The 18,465-nt window shown below is 28.9% G+C and overlaps 2 protein-coding genes and 1 non-coding gene across 3 annotated transcripts; 1 reads left to right on the top strand and 2 right to left on the bottom strand.

Annotated features, from left to right (window-relative positions):
* The first annotated feature begins 13,167 nt into the window (after positions 1-13,167).
* On the top strand, positions 13,168-14,835 carry Mrps16 (mitochondrial ribosomal protein S16). The gene is made up of 2 exons (XM_083033195.1): positions 13,168-13,732; positions 13,952-14,835. Exons 1-2 carry the CDS (start codon positions 13,610-13,612, stop codon positions 14,243-14,245), a joined length of 417 nt encoding a protein of 138 aa, XP_082889321.1. The 5' UTR covers positions 13,168-13,609; the 3' UTR covers positions 14,246-14,835.
* On the bottom strand, positions 14,682-14,774 carry Trnai-uau (transfer RNA isoleucine (anticodon UAU)). Its single transcript is given in 2 exon segments — positions 14,682-14,717; positions 14,737-14,774. It is a non-coding gene; the product is annotated as a tRNA-Ile (tRNA).
* A 1,081-nt stretch (positions 14,836-15,916) lies between the features above and the next one.
* On the bottom strand, positions 15,917-17,311 carry LOC145933655 (uncharacterized). Its single transcript, XM_083033607.1, has 5 exons — positions 17,038-17,311; positions 16,759-16,969; positions 16,542-16,671; positions 16,222-16,455; positions 15,917-16,137 (listed from the first exon to the last, which is right to left on the bottom strand). The coding sequence occupies exons 1-5, from the start codon at positions 17,190-17,192 to the stop codon at positions 16,001-16,003; spliced, it is 867 nt and encodes a 288-aa protein (XP_082889733.1). The 5' UTR covers positions 17,193-17,311; the 3' UTR covers positions 15,917-16,000.
* Between the last annotated feature and the right edge of the window lie 1,154 nt (positions 17,312-18,465).

Here is an 18,465-nt window from a genome sequence, read left to right as displayed (position 1 = left end):
CAATCGCTATGTCCGACAAACTCGTCGTATGTACGGCAAATGTAATATATTTATTATATATAATATAATAATTATTATTATTATTTAACTGTGTAGAATATAGAAAATTTCTTGAGTCTCTATTTTTTAGCTAATCAATACGCTTAAACAGATTGTCGTACGACAAATTTAATATCACCCTTAGGGCCATTACATACTTGACGCGATGAGCGATGAGCGATATCCAATAAGAGCTTCGATTTTTGACTATCTTACCCTTATAATTTTTTATGCAGAATGTTACAAGGAATTTATTTACATAAAATATTTAAGGTAATTCCATTAAAAAAAATCAAGTTGACCTTAAAATAACCTTGAAATCGTCTCCTACAAACATTTCTATATAATAACATCAACTTATCGCCCCCTTGAAATACTGCAATTTTTATTTGAAATATTTTTTTCTAGAAATAATATTTTTTGACATAAAAATTTGTAACGTTTTATTTTGAACACCCGGTATATAATATAATAATAATTATTATTATTTAATATTTATTTTCATCACATTGTGACGAAAAATAGAGCTCTTATTGGATATCGCTCATCGCTCATCGCGTCAAGTATGTAATGGCCCTAAAGGCCATTGCACGTACAAAAATTTTAGTCGTAATCGTAAAGCCATAAGCAAATCGTTCAATCATAGAGAAGAATTATCATAACGTAATAAGAATGCTTGACTGTGATTGAACGATTTGCTTACGACCTTACGATTAAGACTAAAATTTTTGTACGTGCAATGGCCTTTAGGGTGATATTAAATTTGTCGTACGACAATCTGTTTAAGTGCATTGATTGGCTAAAAAATAGACTCAAGAAATTTTCTATATTGTACACACTTAAATAATAATTATTATTATTATATTATATATAATAAATATATTACATTTGCCGTACATACGACGAGTTTATCGGACATAGCAATTGGCTATCAAATAAAAAATTTCTAGTCTTTCTTGAGCTTAGCTTCTAAGACTTGGTCCACAATAGATGATTTAAACCTTAAGCCTCGAGAGTATTCTCCTCATGAACTATTGCTTCACAAATGTTGACAACATTAAAAACGCGTTTCCCAAATGATTTCATATTGATTTAAATAAAAAGAAAGATGTTTTAAAGTTATGTCTGCTAACTATTCATTCTTAATTAATTTCCTGTGTTATGACAATGACTATTCGGGCTCCGCTGGTCTTAATTCGTCTAAATCTAGATGTGAGAAAGCTGTAAGGAATTGCTTAAAATAAATGATTATGTATTTGAAATTAAAACACCTTATAATTTCTATGAGTATAACATAGATAAACATGTAACATAGAACATACACTTGGTTACATAAAATTAACTGTCTGAAGAATCACATTGACTCGACATTAACAAATATTCACGTGATAATCTTATTCGTTATATATGCCTTTTCAACTTAAATCTTTTAAAAACGTAATAAATTAAAGTATAAATTTCTTTAACATTGCCACGCAAATTTCTTAGCACATAAAGAATGAGAATTTAGTTTAACGCAGCATAACAACTCAAAGTTTCTTTTTGCGTAGTTAGATAATATTAATTAAAATTGTACCGTAACATAAAACTATATATCTTTATGAAGTTTCACAGCATTGCACTGTATCTTTATCAAGATTATTTCTAATATATATCCTTTCTAGTGAGTTCACTTTCTTATCTAAGTAATAAGTAAAATATCTCGTAGTATACAACTTTACATTAAATGATCTTCAAATAAAGTTTAGTCTTTTTGCTGAAAATAAAATAAGTTGTTTTTACGGTAAAGAGAGAGTATAAGAGTAATATCACCGTTAAGTTATTTGAGCATGATATAAATCTTTTGTCACGCACACCTCTTTCCGTGGGTGGGGGTCAACGGCCAAATGTGACGTCAGTATTGTTAGTCGAACTAGGACTATTACCTTGAGAATATTGCACAGAAATGTATGCTGATTCAAACACCTCGCCCTGTCGTGAGGGGTCGTCGGCAAAGACTATGAGAAGTAGAGTCGAATTGAGACTCGTAACACCTTACGGCTGGAAAGGGGAGGCTGAATTGTTCTAGGAGAGTTTTAACACTCTCCCTCACCTTGCGGCTAGATTTCTCAAGATTGCCTGATCTCTGAGTCGAGAGGCTGCGCACACTTGTCCCCAATCGGACGAAGCTTGAGATGATTTTTCTCGAAATCGCTTGATTATTCGCAGTACTTGCACCGTAAGATACGTATCGCACATGTCACAAAAACAATATAGCGAGTCAACGCGCAGAGAGCCAGGGACGTCCCCGATCGGGGATCACGTGATCTCCTCGAGCGCTCTCTATACAGGAGTCCCGTCGGTAACTCAGGTTGTTTCCTCAACATCCTGTAATTATAAATAAACTATTAGTCTTAAATCTATAAAAATATATTCCTAAATTTACCCAAATGATTCTCAAATGATTACAGTAAGAAAACATAAGAAATAATAAAAAAAATAAGAAATATAAAATTTGTCCAACTGATGTCTAATAAATGTACTTTAAACTTGATTTTCAGATAAAATAATTATTTCCCAAACGTTAAGAACATTACACACGTGTTTCCCAAATAATTTTACGTCAATTACAATAAAAAACATTTTTTTTTTTAATTTATGTCTGCTAACTATACGCTCAATTTATTTTAATTAATTATAAATAAACTACTATTTCCTAAACTATGAGAATCTATTCCTAAATTTGCCCAAATGATTCCCAAGCGATTGGTATAATAGAAAATAAGAAATCTCTAATTCGTCTGCTAACTATATGGAGGTCGGTAACATGCTCCATCTAGTACCATAGGTTTGTTCGCGTCGCGTGCCCCAAGCATGCCCCAACATGCTTCTTCTCACTTCAATGCGCTTTAATGGAGCGCATTAAGGTGCAGTCCCATGGAGCAGCGTACGGCGTACCGGCGTACGGCGTAAAAAAGCTTGGCCAATCACAGGTTTTACGCTCGTTTTCATTACGCCATCACAGATTTTACGCTGTTGTATCCGGCGTAGTACAGCGCGTTACAGATGTTTACGTGACGGCCTATAATTCGGTTTAATAACTCGTACATCATCCGATCTAAAATTTTTCTTATAATTACAAATTGTTTCTGTATACGTGGTGAAACAATTTGCAACAATTTTTCAAATATTTCTGGTGTCATTCGAAAATATTGAGGAATTTATCTGTATCTGTGTAAATCATTTCTTCGACCAAATTGTTGCTAGCCCCTTGTGCTAATCGTCTTTCAATACTAAAAATTGGTCGAACCCAAAATCTTTGAGGATTGTGTCCAATGTGGGAGTTTTTTTTCTTTTCTTCGGCTTTCATTAATTTATAAATCATATATATTTGAATTAATTTTCGTCGAATAGCTTCTTTGCATAACATATTTTTCGGACATTTATAAATTTTCAAGTATTTAATTAAATTGATTAATGCAAACTGAAGGTGCAGTCCCATGGAGCAGCGTACGGCGTACCGGCGTACGGCGTAAAAGAGCTTGGCCAATCACAGGGTTTACGCTCGTTTTCGTTACGCCAGCACAAACATCGGCTGTCCCATGGAGCGTATTTATGCTGGCGTAATGATCAATAAGCCAATCACTTTGCATAGTGTATTTTTCGGACATTGTAAATTTTCAAGTATTTTATTAAATTAATTAATGCAAATTCCGAGCCTGACATTTTAACGAGATTATACACACTTGAATTTTAACTTTGTTTTAATATATAAATATATGTTGAAAAGTTGCGCTAAAATCTTTTTATCGGCTGTCCCATGGAGCGTATTTACGCTGCGTAATGATCAATAAGCCAATCACAAGACCCCTTAAATATCCATTTTCAAAATAAACTTTGTAAAATGCACTGTGATAGGCTTATTAATTATTACGTCGGCGTAAAACGCTCCATGGGACAGCCGATGTTTGTACTGACGTAACGAAAACGAGCGTAAAGCCTGTGATTGGCCAAGCTCTTTTACGCCGTACGCCGGTACGCCGTACGCTGCTCCATGGGACTGCACCTTGAGTGAGAAGAAGCATGTTGGGGCATGCTTGGGGCGCGCGACGCGAACGAACCTATATATCAAAGAGTAAAGAGAAACAGGAGGGAGCATATGGCTCGAGCTAAGCAGACGGAAGTGAGTATATATCCCAGCATAAAACTGAACACTCAAAATGGCTGCTTATGGGCGCCAATATTGAATGGCTTTTCGGAGATACTGGAATAAGAACCTCAAAATTACGGTAATTAGAAAACTATTTGTTATGTAAAGTATGACTTCTGAAATAATTTGCTTTGGAAATTATACTTTATTCGTAATTTTTATCAGCGAGTTATCTCGTGCATGAGAATCAAGAAAATAAAAGACAACCAGAATATAAATAGATTTTAATAGCGTTTAATAGATTGAAAAGCGTTTATAGATAGAAAAATTTTTTATTACTATTTATTTAGAAAATTAGAACAGTAGATATAAAATTCTTGTTATTATATTACTGATAACAATTACTAACCGATGAAATGTTATCCCATAATTTCGCGCTGTTGTTATGCCACAGGCCTGACAATGCACCATGATGCTCTATTTCACTATTTTTTTTTACAATGATTGTACATAAAATAATATTTGACGCACACGTGTCTGCAGGCTCCGACAACTATAGCTGCAGACGACGCTATAAACGTCAAAAAAGTGGACACTCAAGATGGCGGCCATGACGTACTTCCGTCAGCGATTTCTTACTTACTTCTTTACTCTTTGCTATATATCGATGGACGGGCCCACTTGGCGGTCACGCTAAATCCCATAAGGCTGGCCGTCTTTAATAGTATCTCGTCGGTGCCCCATATCTTTAGTAGTTTCGACTGTTTGTCACTAGCGGCGCCACATCTTTGCCTCTTCGGCCGGTATTCATAGTCGGTTCTTATATTTAAGACTGTCTTAAGTACAATCTTAAGATGTGATTAACCAATCACAGAGCCGTATTTGCATCTTAAGACATTACTTAAGACGGTCTTGAAATGAGAACGGACTATGAATACCGGCCTATATCTTTTCAATTTTTTGCAGACTTGGCGTTTTCTAACGCACTGTCACCAGAGAGAAACATGAGAGCGGCCACCGCGATTCAGCGGACGCGTGTACTGATGCGCCTCCTGAGAAAGTGGACATAAACTACGTCGTTACGCTCGGTAGAAAACGTAGTAAATGGTTCGAATCCGTGATATGGTTCATATCCAAACTACTCAGATAAGAATCAAGTTGAGAACCAAACAGATGAGTCAGACAAGGACCAACAATTTATCGCTCTGGCTTTATCTCACCAACGATGAGCGTCTCGTGGACTCGTGCGGCGGCAGGCACGAGATTTCGCCTTTCGCGTGTAGCGTTCCACGTAATTCAAGAAGGACAAAATTTTATGACGTTAAACTTTGGGCAATATATAAAAAATTAAATATATTAAATATAAGGTGTAAAATCAGATTATAAGTTAAATAAAAATTATATCCAGTTTCCTGAGTACATTAAAAAAATTGTTTTTTAAAAGTGCATATTAAAAAAAATTGTTGAATTAATTTTGTTTTACATGAATAAATATTCTAATTTGCATAAATAATAAAAAAAAAGTGCGAGTGACGGGAATCGAACTCGACTCATAATCAGTAACGTGATAACCACAGACTTAAGTGTACATACTACGAGTCGGGTTCAATTCCCGTCACTCGCACTTTTTTTTATATTATTTATGCAAATTAGAATATTTATTCATGTAAAACAAATTTAATTCAACAATTTATTTTAATTTGCGCTTTCAAAAAACAATTTTTTAAATTTACTTAGGAAACTGGATATAATTTTTATTCAACTTATAACCTGATTTTACACATTATATTTAATATAAAATGAAACAAATAATAAAACGCTTTATTGAAAGTGCAAATTAAAAAAATTGTTGAATTAATTTTGTTTTGACGAATAAATATTCTAATTTGCATAAATAATATAAAAAAAGTGCGAGTGACGGGAATTGAACCCGACTCGTAGTACGTACACTTAAGTCCGTGGTTATCACGTTACTGATTGTGAGTCGGGTTCGATTCCCGTCACTCGCACTTTTTTTTATTATTTATGCAAATTAGAATATTTATTCATTTAAAACAAAATTAATTCAACAATTTTTTTTAATATGCACTTTTAAAAAACAATTTTTTTAATGTACTCAGGAAACTGGATATAATTTTTATTTAACTTATAATCTGATTTTACACCTTATATTTAATATATTTAATTTTTTATATATTGCCCAAAGTTTAACGTCATAAAATTTTGTCCTTCTCGAATTACGTGGAACGCTACGCGCTACGCGAAATCTCGTGCCTGCCGCCGCACGAATCCACGAGACGCTCATCGTTGGTGAGACAAAGCCAGAGCGATAAATTGTTGGTCCTTGTCTGACTCATCTGTTTGGTTCTCAACTTGATTCTTATCTGAGTAGTTTGGATATGAACCATATCACGGATTCGAACCATTTACTACGTTTTTTACCGAGCGTAACGACGTAGTTTATGTCCACTTTCTCAGGGGGCGCATCAGTACACGCGTCCGCTGAATCGCGGAGCTCCAGGAACTTAGCCGGTCAACTTCGACTTTTTTAATTTTTTTTTTTTTTTAATCGTTTGTTGGTCGTTTGTTGGCTATTGTTGGCCTAATTACAACGTTTGTTGGTTTTAAATTTTTTTTTTAAATTAAAAAAGAAAAATTAGCGTTAAGTTAGCCGGAAAAATCTCATTTTTAATTAAAAAAAACGGTCTAATCTATGCGTAATCGTCTGCTGATGATTGTTGGTCTAATTTTAGCGTTTGTTGGTTTATTATTAGTCTTAAAAACGAAAAATTATCTCACATTGAAACCGCATCTGCAGTAATCGAATATGATTGATTTATTGCTGACTTATTTCTATAAATGTAAGGCTAACATCTATAAAACTGGCTATGAATACGGGCCTTAAGGGTCGGCAGGAGACACGGTGGAGACCTCCAGCGGCCGGCCGGAAACTACGGATTCGTTTATTCCATATTTTAGCCGAAATATTGAATGAATCTCATTAAAATCATGATATTTATAATCAGTAGGATTGTCCGCAAGTCGGTAAAGAGCTATTTTTTTGAAAAAAAGATGAAAATAAAATTTACATAAAACTTGGGGAAATGCGCAGCTAGCAGCGGGTAAGGTTGGATTAGCTGCGAGTCCGTATTTAATTTATTATAAATTTTTAAGAGCGAAAATGCAAAATCCAGCTCTTTACCGACTTGCTTCATTATATAAAGAATATATTTAAAAAAATTTCACGAAGCTATGTAACTTCTTCGATGTAAAATCTGGAATAAACGAATCTCACTAGATCTATAAGGAGCAAAAGTCATGGGGAAATTTCTCTGGTAACATCACAGTATATACAGTAGCGCAACTCTCTGTCGGCACCTTTGATGTTTGTGTAACATAAAATGGAACGCGCATGCGTGAAATCAGCGAGTATAATCAGTACTGCCATCTAAACTTTTATCTCATTTTCTCTTTATTTTCGCTCTCTTTTTAGCACATTACTACATGTAAAATAAATTAATTTTAATAAAAATTATGTATATAAGAGATCACACATTGTTAATAATATAATGTCTAATATATATAAGACAAATAAATACATAAAAAAATATAAAATATTATATAACATAATTTAAATATTAAAATAAATAATAATTTATACTTGACATAACAGATAACAAAAGAATCACATCAAATATTCATATATTTACATATTAATGTGCACACATATATATTTAACACAATTAAAAGCTTAAAATTAAAAGAAATATTTAAAAAATTTTTATAACATATGATAATATATGCGTTTAATTAAAATCCATATATTAAAGCAAATAAATGAATGAAAAAACCAAGATATTTATTAAATATATTTATTAATAAATAATTCTATATTATATATATATTTTATAACAAATATTTTATAGGAAAATTATAAAGTGCGTAATTATAATTTATGTTTTATTTTATCTTAAGAAATTATAATGTACTATAATGTACAATAAATTATACATATGTACTTATATCGCAAATTATTTATTATTATTTTTTCTCTTTCAAATGTCTCACCTAACCATACCTCAGCTACTCGATCCCTCAGTATGAATCAGAGAGAGAAAACCAAAAGAAAGAGTGAGAGAAAAGTTCAGATAGCGGTACTGAATATACTCGCTGATTTCGCGCATGCGTACTCCATTTTATGTATCAAGAAATTGAGAGAGTTGCGCTACTGTATACATATACTGTGGTAACATACTGACAGCTTGACAAAGAGAGAGTATCATTCTGTCTTCGTCTTTCTTGTATTTGATTGTAACGTCAGTATAGATACAAAAACCGATACTACACACACGGATATAAAAAATGATATTTTTAGATAAAGATTTCCTCTTAGACATCTGCTCATCGTCTTGTAGTAATAAGTCAGATAATGTAAAAGTTATTCAAATTTATTTATAAAATTTGATTTATAAACGCATGAAAATCGCATGAGTGCTATGCATATAGCATATATATAGCATATATAATTCATAGCGTTATATTATGGATAGAAGTAAAGATATGATTTTGCAAAGAGAAAGTTAAAAAATAAGAACAATTTTAAAAAAAGGACGTTTTTATATCTTATTTTTTTTCTTCTATTATTCGAGTAAATATGTATAATGGTAAATATATAATTACTATATAAATAATAAATATACAATAATTACTATATAAATAATTAACATTAATACATAGAACTATTTATGGATAATAAATGCGTATAGATAATTATATATTAATTTATAATATATAAATAATTATATATAAAAATATCTATAAATTATCTATAAATATAATTATCTATACATTTATATTAATTATTTATATTTATTATTATATATTATATATATTATATATAATATATCAATGTATAATTATTTAGATTTTAGATTATTTAGATATTTAATTATTTTCTATATTACACACAATATATTTACCACATATTACACCTTTACTCGAATAATAAAAAAAAAACAGAGAAACGTCTTTATTTTTATGTTCCTATATTTTTTAACTTTTATTATGAGTATGTAATCATATATATATTTACTTGTAACCATAATATTATGCTATGTATAATCGATCGTTATGTATAGCACTCTTGATTCATATGAAACCTACTCACAATATACTAAAGTTAAAATTAGAAGAAATTTTATAAATCAAATTTTTTATAAATAAATTTGAATAAATTATTAACAAAGATGATGAGTAGATGCAATGTCTACAAGAAAATCTTTAAAAAAAAACGCTTATGTAAACATTTGCTCATTATAAGTACTTGCTATACATTAGTATATTGTAAGTACTGATAATTTGAAAGCATTAATAAGTTAAATGAATAAATATTATGCCGACAATATTAAGTACAAGATGTTCAGTCTGTGCCATATAAAAGCTCAAAGCTTCCATCAATAATTAATAGTCCAATGAATATAGTATAATCAACAATTATTTTTATATAAAATTGTATATTTGAATATATAAAAATAATTGTTGATTACTATATATTCATTGGACTATTAATTATTGATGGAAGCTTGAGCTTTTAACATATATGGCACAGACTGAACATCTTGTACTTAATATATTGTCTGCATAATATTTATTCATTTCTTATTTATAAAATATAAAATATATAAGTATATATATATAATATATATATATACACACATACACACAAACACACACATACACACACATATATATATGACTGACAAGTATTATCTTGATTTTTTTCGATTATATTGATGTGTAAGGACATCTGCTCCAATATTTATAACGTGAAAGAACTTATGAATAATGTATGATGGCATGTTCAGTGTGTTACCCAAGAAACTCGAATTCAAATCTATCGATATCAATTTTTTTTATAATATATTGGAATATACAAATTAGTAAAAAAATATATTTTTAAAAGAAGATTAACTTAAAAATTTTTTAATATTGAAAATATTTCAATCATTTTACAACTACATGCACATTGTATAGAAATGTAAAATAATTAAAATAAATAAATCCAGTAATAAATCAATTGCAACTACACATGTACGCTCATACACACACACACACACACACACACACACACACACACACACACACAGCTGCTATATAGATTTATTACTGGATTAATTTATTTACAGAATTATTTTGCATTTATATACAATGTCCCAAGTAGCAAGAGAGAGAAAGAGAGAGAGAGAGAGAGAGAAAGTAAAAAAATAAGTCCCTTTTAATTCATTAAAAAAACGTTTATTTTCACGTTAATGTAATATACGTATAAATATTAATTTAACGTTAACTTAATTTCATTAATAAAATATGAATAAAATACTAATAAAATAAATATGTATTTATTTCATTAATATTTTATTAATATTTTATTAATATTTTATTAATGAAATATTAAATATTTAATAAACTTTAAATAAAAATAATGAATGTTTTTTTAATTAATAAAAAGGGACTTCTCATTATTTTAACAGTTTTTAAATATCTTTGAAAATGAGTTTTAAACATTTTTTATACATTCTTGTGTTATTTGGGATGTGTGTAGTTGTAAAATGATATTTTCAATATTTAAAAATTTTTAAGTTTGTCGCCTTTACAAAATATATTTTTTATAATTTTTGTATATGCCAATGTATTATAAAAAAATTGATATTGATAAATTTGAACTCAAGTTTTCTGGGTGACAGGCTGAAAATTATTCTTTCATTGAGCCATCATACGTTACTCCTAAAAGTTCTTACACGTTATAAGTATTTATGGAGTAGAGATTATACAATAACATCAATAATGTAAAAGAAATAAAGATTCATATGGCACGCCGTTTTGCTATTTAATACTATCATAAAAATTCTACTAAATTAAATTGATACTGAAAGAAAAGAAATTATTATTATGTCTAGACATATTTATAATTCATCGAATTATTATTAAGCTATCATATAATTAAACACGCAGAATTAAAATTATGTCTAGAGAAAATATTAATTTTGAATTTATTTTATGTTATAACATAAAATAAATTCAAAATTAATATTTTCTCTAGACATAATTATTTACATAATTTTAATTCGGGAATAAAAATTATGTACATAATTTCCCGAATTTAATTCAGGAATTAATATTATGTACATAATAAAAATTCAGGAATTAAAATTATGTACATAATTTTAATTGCAATAATTTTAATTCCCGAATTTCTATTATGTACATAATTTTAATTCCCGAATTAAAATTATGGGAATTAAAATTATGTACATAATAGAAATTCTCAATAAATATTATGTCTTGACATAATGAAAATTTCTTTCGATTTAAAATTTAGTATGAAATCTAAAATTAAAATGACAGTAGCACGTAATTCTAATTTTCAATTTTTATTATGCCAAGACATAATTTTAATTCATTTTTATTATGTCATGAGATAATATTAATGTATTTTTATTATGTCGTAACACAATTTTAATTCATTGAATTTTTATGATAGCTTACAAAATTTATATTCCTGCAATTATTATTATGTTAAGACATAATAAAAATATATTAATATTATCTCATGACATAATAAAAATGAATTAAAATTATGTCTTGGCATAATAAAAATTGAAAATTAGAATTATGTGCTACTGTCATTTTAATTCTAGATTTCATACTAAAATCAAAAGAAATTTTCATTATGTCAAGACATAATATTTATTGAGAATTTCTATTATGTACATAATTTTAATTCTCGAATTTCTATTATGTACATAATTTTAATTCTCGAATTTCTATTATGTACATAATTTTAATTCTCGAATTTCTATTATGTACATAATTTTAATTCCTGAATTTTTATTATGTACATAATTTTAATTCCTGAATTAAATTCGGGAAATTATGTACATAATTTTAATTCGGGAATAAAAATTATGTACATAATAAAAATTCAGGAATTAAAATTATGTACATAATTTTAATTCCCGAAAAATTTTTATGTTATAACATAAAATAAATTCAAAATTAATATTTTCTCTAGACATAATTTTAATTCTGCGTGTTTAATTATATGATAGCTTAATAATAATTCGATGAATTATAAATATGTCTAGACATAATAATAATTTCTTTTCTTTCAGTATCAATTTAATTTAGTAGAATTTTTATGATGGTATTAAATAGCAAAACGGCGTGCCATACCAATCTATAATTGCTACAGGATAATGAAACAAGACTCTCCTATTATCTCTCTATCGCGCTGACGATACATAAAAAATATCGATGAAAAGTATAAGTGAAAAAGCAATAAATTGCCAAGCCTAATAAGCGCCCGTGTCTTATATGCTGTGTATTAGTTCACGCTACGAATTATTATTTTATTATTATTATATATCATTGTACAATTTGGAGACATATATATAAATTTTTGATACTATTTGTTATATATACGCACATATGTGCATAAGCATATATAAAATTTACAAAAAGTGGGTGCTTATTAGCCTTGCTACATTCCTGCCTTCTGCTACGGAAGGCCAGAAAGCATTTTTAGGCCGTATCTCGCGTGTAGCATGTCACGTGATTAGCACGGTAGAGGAACAAGGATAACGTGATAATCGATCCTTGTCTCTCTACCGTGCGTCCGCGTGAGCAATGCAATGGTGTGTACGTGTACAGACATACACCACTACATAGAACCTGAAATTGGTTTTTCAACGTTGGTAACACTGAAACCGGAGTTTCGCGTTGTCACCGCGCGAGGTCTCCAACATCAATTCGAAGTTTGCCTGGATCTCCTGCCGAATCTTAAGGCCCGTATTCATAGCCAGTTTTATAGATGTTAGCCTTACATTTATAGAAATAAGTCTTAAGTCGTAAGCAATAAACCAATCATATTCGATTACTGCAGATGCAGTTTTAATGTGAGATAATTTTTCGTTTTTAAGACTAATAATAAACCAACAAACGCTAAAATTAGACCAACAATCATCAGCAGACGATTACGCATCGATTAGACCGTTTTTTTTTATTAAAAATGAGATTTTTCCGGCTAACTTAACGCTAATTTTTCTTTTTTAATTAAAAAAAAAATTAAAAACCAACAAACGTTATAATTAGGCCAACAATCACCAACAAACGACCAACAAACGATTAAAAAAAAAAAAAATTAAAAAAGTCGAAGTTGACCGGCTAAGTTCCCGGAGCTGAATCGCGGTGGCCGCTCTCATGTTTCTCTCTGCTGTCATAGCGTTTAGTGTATTTACACGATTTACTCTAAATCCGTTAGGTTATATCAAATCCGTAAGGTTATGTTTCAAATATTTGTTTAATCTTGCGTACAGTAAACATAATTGTGAAAAGTAATTACTTGAATAATCGTGAAAACGGTAATTACTTTTTTTATTAATAAATATGCCTCGAATGCCATTGCATCCTGCCTCTGGAACAGGTATTATTACGCCATTCGCTAAGGCAATACGACTCGTCCGTTATGGTTGCACTAACAGACCGTTTTATCACGTTGTTATAATTGACGTAAGTTGGCCTGATTATTCAAGAAAAAATTGGAATTACATAAATCCATCTATTTTTTTTTAGCTAATTTTATCATTTTTATTTTTTTTTGTTTTATTACTTATATACTTATATTTATAAAAAAATATTAATATAACCTATGCTGTCAAAATAGAAAGCGAAAAAATATGAATAGTAAAAAAAGTTTCTAATGTCAATAAATTTGTTTTTATATTGTAGATTAATAAACAACAAAAAGCTCCACCAATAGAACAAGTCGGTGTATATGATCCTATTCCGAATGTATACAATGAGAAACTAGTGTCATTCAATTATGAAAGAATACAATATTGGCTCGCTAAAGGAGCACAGGTGTCTAAACCTGTTGCAGATTTATTGGGACTTGCTGGATTTTTACCTGTTCATCCAAGAACATATATAAGAGCGTGGAGAAATCGCAAAATTATAAAGGAAAGTGCTGCTAAAGAGAGTACATCTGAAGAGCAAGTTGCAGCATCAGAGTTAAGATATTAAGATATATTTCTTTTGCAGTGGACATTCGTTTTTTGTATATTTCGTGATTTATTAATAAAATTTTCGTCAAATAGTTGTATGGAAAAAATATATATATAATGTTGCAATACTTAACTTTTTATTCTTGCAGACATTTAAGTATAGAATTGGAATATATTTCAACTTCTTTAAATAAACTTCTCTAATTTTGAATGTTTTTCAATAGCAAAATATATGGTTCTGTTGTTTATAAATTAAATATTTATATTTTTAAAATATCTTTATATATGTATACATATAATTATTATTACTATGATACTTATTGTCTCTGTGTGTATGTATGTGTAATATATAATGGTTAATTGTTATCCCAGTCCATATTATTATTAATTATAATCAACAATATCACCAACAATATATGTTATATAAATCAAAATAATTAAAACAAAAAAAAATATTCCCCAGGTGAGGCTCGAACTCACAACCCCGGCATTGCTCACAAACTACTGTCTTATAAGTACCGTGCGCTAACCGATTGCGCCACTGGGGATTTGTATTGTCGTCTCTATTATGTAGTAGATCCATTAGTGTAATATATATACATATACATATACATGTGTTATACAATAATTTATATACAGTATTCCATAAAAAAAATAAGCATAAATAATTAAGAAACATTCACATTTTAGAAAAAAATATTTCGAACAAAAGTTGTTTAGTTTTGAGAAGGAAAGAAATCGATAATTTTAACTTAAATTTTAAAATTATTTTTCAAAATTATTTAAAGGTCAATTTAGTTTTTTTAAATAAAATCATAATTTTTTTTATAAATCGATTTCTCGCAATATTTGACATAAAAAATTACAACGAACAAGTGAAACTATATTCAGGAGTTTACGAGAAGGGTCCTGGATCCTCGTCACAGCTATGTTATAGATTGTGACGTCAGAGTCGAGAAAGCACATGCTGAAAATTCTTAGATGCCATTTTAAAATAAAAAGATATTTCGATGAAATATTACTTCAGATAGCTCTAGCACACTTTTTAAATACCTCGAAAACTATTCTTTTCCCTTGACAGTCAATCAACAACCGTAAAATGTGATCGTGATATTAGACTTTAGTCACGCGGAATGACTGCGCATGTGCAAAGACCAGACGGACAATCATTTTATAGCTGTTGATTGATTATAAAGGGAAAAGGATAGTTTTCGAGCTATTTTAAGTGTGCTAAAGCCATCTGAAGTGCTGTTTCATCGAAATGATATATCTTTTTATTTCGAAATGGCATTTAAGAATTTTTAGCGTATTTTCTCACCTCTAACGTCACAATTTCAACATGATCGGAGAGAAGCCAGGAGCCTTTATATATGATATAATATTGAAAAGAATATCTTCCTAATATATTTTATGCACTAATTTACTTGACATTATTATAAATATTTTTTTATTAAATTACTGTTTGAATAATTTAAAAAATAAATTGGGAGACAAATTATATATATATAATTTAAAGCAATAATTTATTTAATAAATAAAATTTAAGAAAATAATAATTTAGTTTCCTTTAATTAGCAACTTCTTTATTGGAATTTCTTTAAGGAATTTACATAAAAGGGTAAAAAAGAAAAAATTTTTTTACATTTTAATATACATATAAAACTATTTATTGATAGATATATTAGGCTCTTAATGTTTTTACTTAAATAATAAATAATTAATTTATATAAAAATATTTAAGATATAGATATATGATTTTGAGGAATGAATGTTATTATGCCTTTGTATCTTCAGCATAAGTATCAATGGCAATACACAATCTATGCCATAGTTCAATAAGTTTGTCCTTTGTCAAGCCAATATCACAAAATCCTTTTAATAAGGTTCGATTTTCTTCGGAAAATTTTATTCCTAAATCAATAAATTAACAATATATTTTCTAACCATTTAATTACTATTATAATTTCTATAAAAAAATATATTATTAATTTTTACCTATATCTGTGGATTCTACTGTAAAGAAATGTTCGATGCGCCATGTTGGTTCCATAAATTTCAGTGTCCATTGGAATATTATATAGTTTTCTCTTGTATTAGTGGATGAATGCATATGCAATAATATACCTCCATTTTCCTGAGTATTTTGTTCTATAGTCGCATATTTCTTTGATTCTAAACTATCTATAATCTTAGATCTAAGAATATGATTTTCATTGTAATCGGAAAGTGCTGAAAGAGAGACGACTCATTGTATGGCATTAAAATTCCTATAACTTAATAATAATATTATTGTGCTTATTATTATGATTGTTTACCGGACATAAGAAGAGAAAAATTTTTCATCTTCGTTATCTTATCAAACCAAGGAGATATTTCGAATAGGTAACAATTGTCAATGTCTGTAAAACGGCATATTATATTGTTGATTTTAAAATCATCCAAATCCTGAAAAAAAAAAGTTAAGAGATGAAACTTACAATATTAAAAAAATTTGTTATAGATTGGATATACATATTTTGAATTTTTACATACCGTGAAATCTACTATCAATTCAAGATAGAAGGAAACTGTTTTTGTTATTACTTCAGCTGTATAAATGTAAATATTATCGTGTAACCATCTTTTATTGATATCTTTAAATGTTATTCCCGTTATTTGATCGGCAATCTTGCATAATTTAGCCCTGTATTTGGTAGATTGCGATTTGGAAGATTTGTGATCGTTATTATCGGAAGATAGTGTGCTACAAACATTTGGAATGATAAGTCTATTTAAACGAATTTAAGAAAGAATTAATTAAAAATTAATTACATATTGAAATTAAATAATGAATGATGCCTGCCATCTTCTTGATCCTTTAGTTTATCTTTTAATTGAGTCGCTTTTTCTAAAAGTTTTTTCTTCAGCTCACGCAATTGTACTATCTCGTCATTTTGCATTTCTTTTGTAATTTCACTATTGCTCATCTCCTACTTTTTTCGTAATATTGCAGTAATATCAGATAATATAAGAATTTTACCCTATGAGGTTATAAACAAGTAAACATTCAAATATTGTACCATCGACAATAGAATGGACTAGAGAGCCGCATACCGCATAGGAAGAGAGCATGGAGGCACAGTATAATCACAGTATATACAGTAGCGCAACTCTCTCAATTTCTTGATACATAAAATGGAGTACGCATGCGCGAAATCAGCGAGTATATTCAGTACCGCCATCTGAACTTTTCTCTCACTCTTTCTTTTGGTTTTCTCTCTCTGATTCATACTGAGGGATCGAGTAGCTGAGGTATGGTTAGGTGAGAGATTTGAAAGAGAAAAAATAATGATAAATAATTTGCGATATAAGTACATATGTATAATTTATTGTGCATTATAGTACATTATAATTTCTTAAGGTAAAATAAAACATAAATTATAATTACGCACTTTATAATTTTGCTATAAAATATTTGTTATAAAACATATATATAATATAGAATTATTTATTAATAAATATATTTAATAAATATCTTGGTTTTTTATTCATTTATTTGCTTTAATAGATGGATTTTAATTAAACGCATATATTATCATGTTATAAAAATTTTTTAAATATTTCTTTTAATTTTAAGTTTTTAATTGTGTTAAATATATATGTGTGCACATTAATATGTAAATATATGAATATTTGATGTGATTCTTTTGTTATCTGTTATGTCAAGTATAAATTATTATTTATTTTAATATTTAAATTATGTTATATAATATTTTATATTTTTTTATGTATTTATTTGTCTTATATATATTAGACATTATATTATTAACAATGTGTGATCTCTTATATACATAATTTTTATTAAAATTAATTTATTTTACATGTAGTAATGTGCTAAAAAGAGAGCGAAAATAAAGAGAAAATGAGATAAAAGTTTAGATGGCAGTACTGATTATACTCGCTGATTTCACGCATGCGCGTTCCATTTTATGTTACACAAACATCAAAGGTGCCGACAGAGAGTTGCGCTACTGTATATACTGTTGGTATAACTACATACAGTCATAGACGTATGAATATATCTGGACGGAGCTTTCTGGCGCGGGGGGTGAAGATTTTAGGGGAGGAGGGGGCCGCCATATTGTCTGGCGACATTAGTGCTGCTCCATAGGTATGGAACAGTGCCATTGAATTATTTTATTGTGCGAAATTAATTTATTACACGAAAATATTAAAAAATGCCGCTTTGTGTTGCAATCG

Source organism: Prenolepis imparis, unplaced genomic scaffold (assembly GCF_030444845.1).
Source record: "Prenolepis imparis isolate NDT839.2.m4 unplaced genomic scaffold, iyPreImpa1.0 SCAF_3, whole genome shotgun sequence".
In the NCBI taxonomy this organism is placed as follows: Eukaryota; Metazoa; Arthropoda; class Insecta; order Hymenoptera; family Formicidae; genus Prenolepis; species Prenolepis imparis.
The sequence above is the reverse complement of the archived record's forward strand: the minus strand, read 5'-3'. Positions and strand labels throughout refer to the sequence as shown.

Bases quoted from the DNA above. Each gene is read 5' to 3' on its own strand.
- Mrps16 (XM_083033195.1), top strand. From the start codon at position 13,610: ATGCCTCGAATGCCATTGCATCCTGCCTCTGGAACAGGTATTATTACG. The intron at 13,733-13,951 runs GTAAGTTGGCCT...TTTATATTGTAG, and splicing joins ATCACGTTGTTATAATTGAC to ATTAATAAACAACAAAAAGC.
- LOC145933655 (XM_083033607.1), bottom strand. From the start codon at position 17,192: ATGAGCAATAGTGAAATTACAAAAGAAATGCAAAATGACGAGATAGTA. The intron at 16,970-17,037 runs GTAATTAATTTT...AAATGTTTGTAG, and splicing joins TCATTATTTAATTTCAATAT to CACACTATCTTCCGATAATA. The intron at 16,672-16,758 runs GTATGTAAAAAT...TTTTTTTTTCAG, and splicing joins AATTGATAGTAGATTTCACG to GATTTGGATGATTTTAAAAT.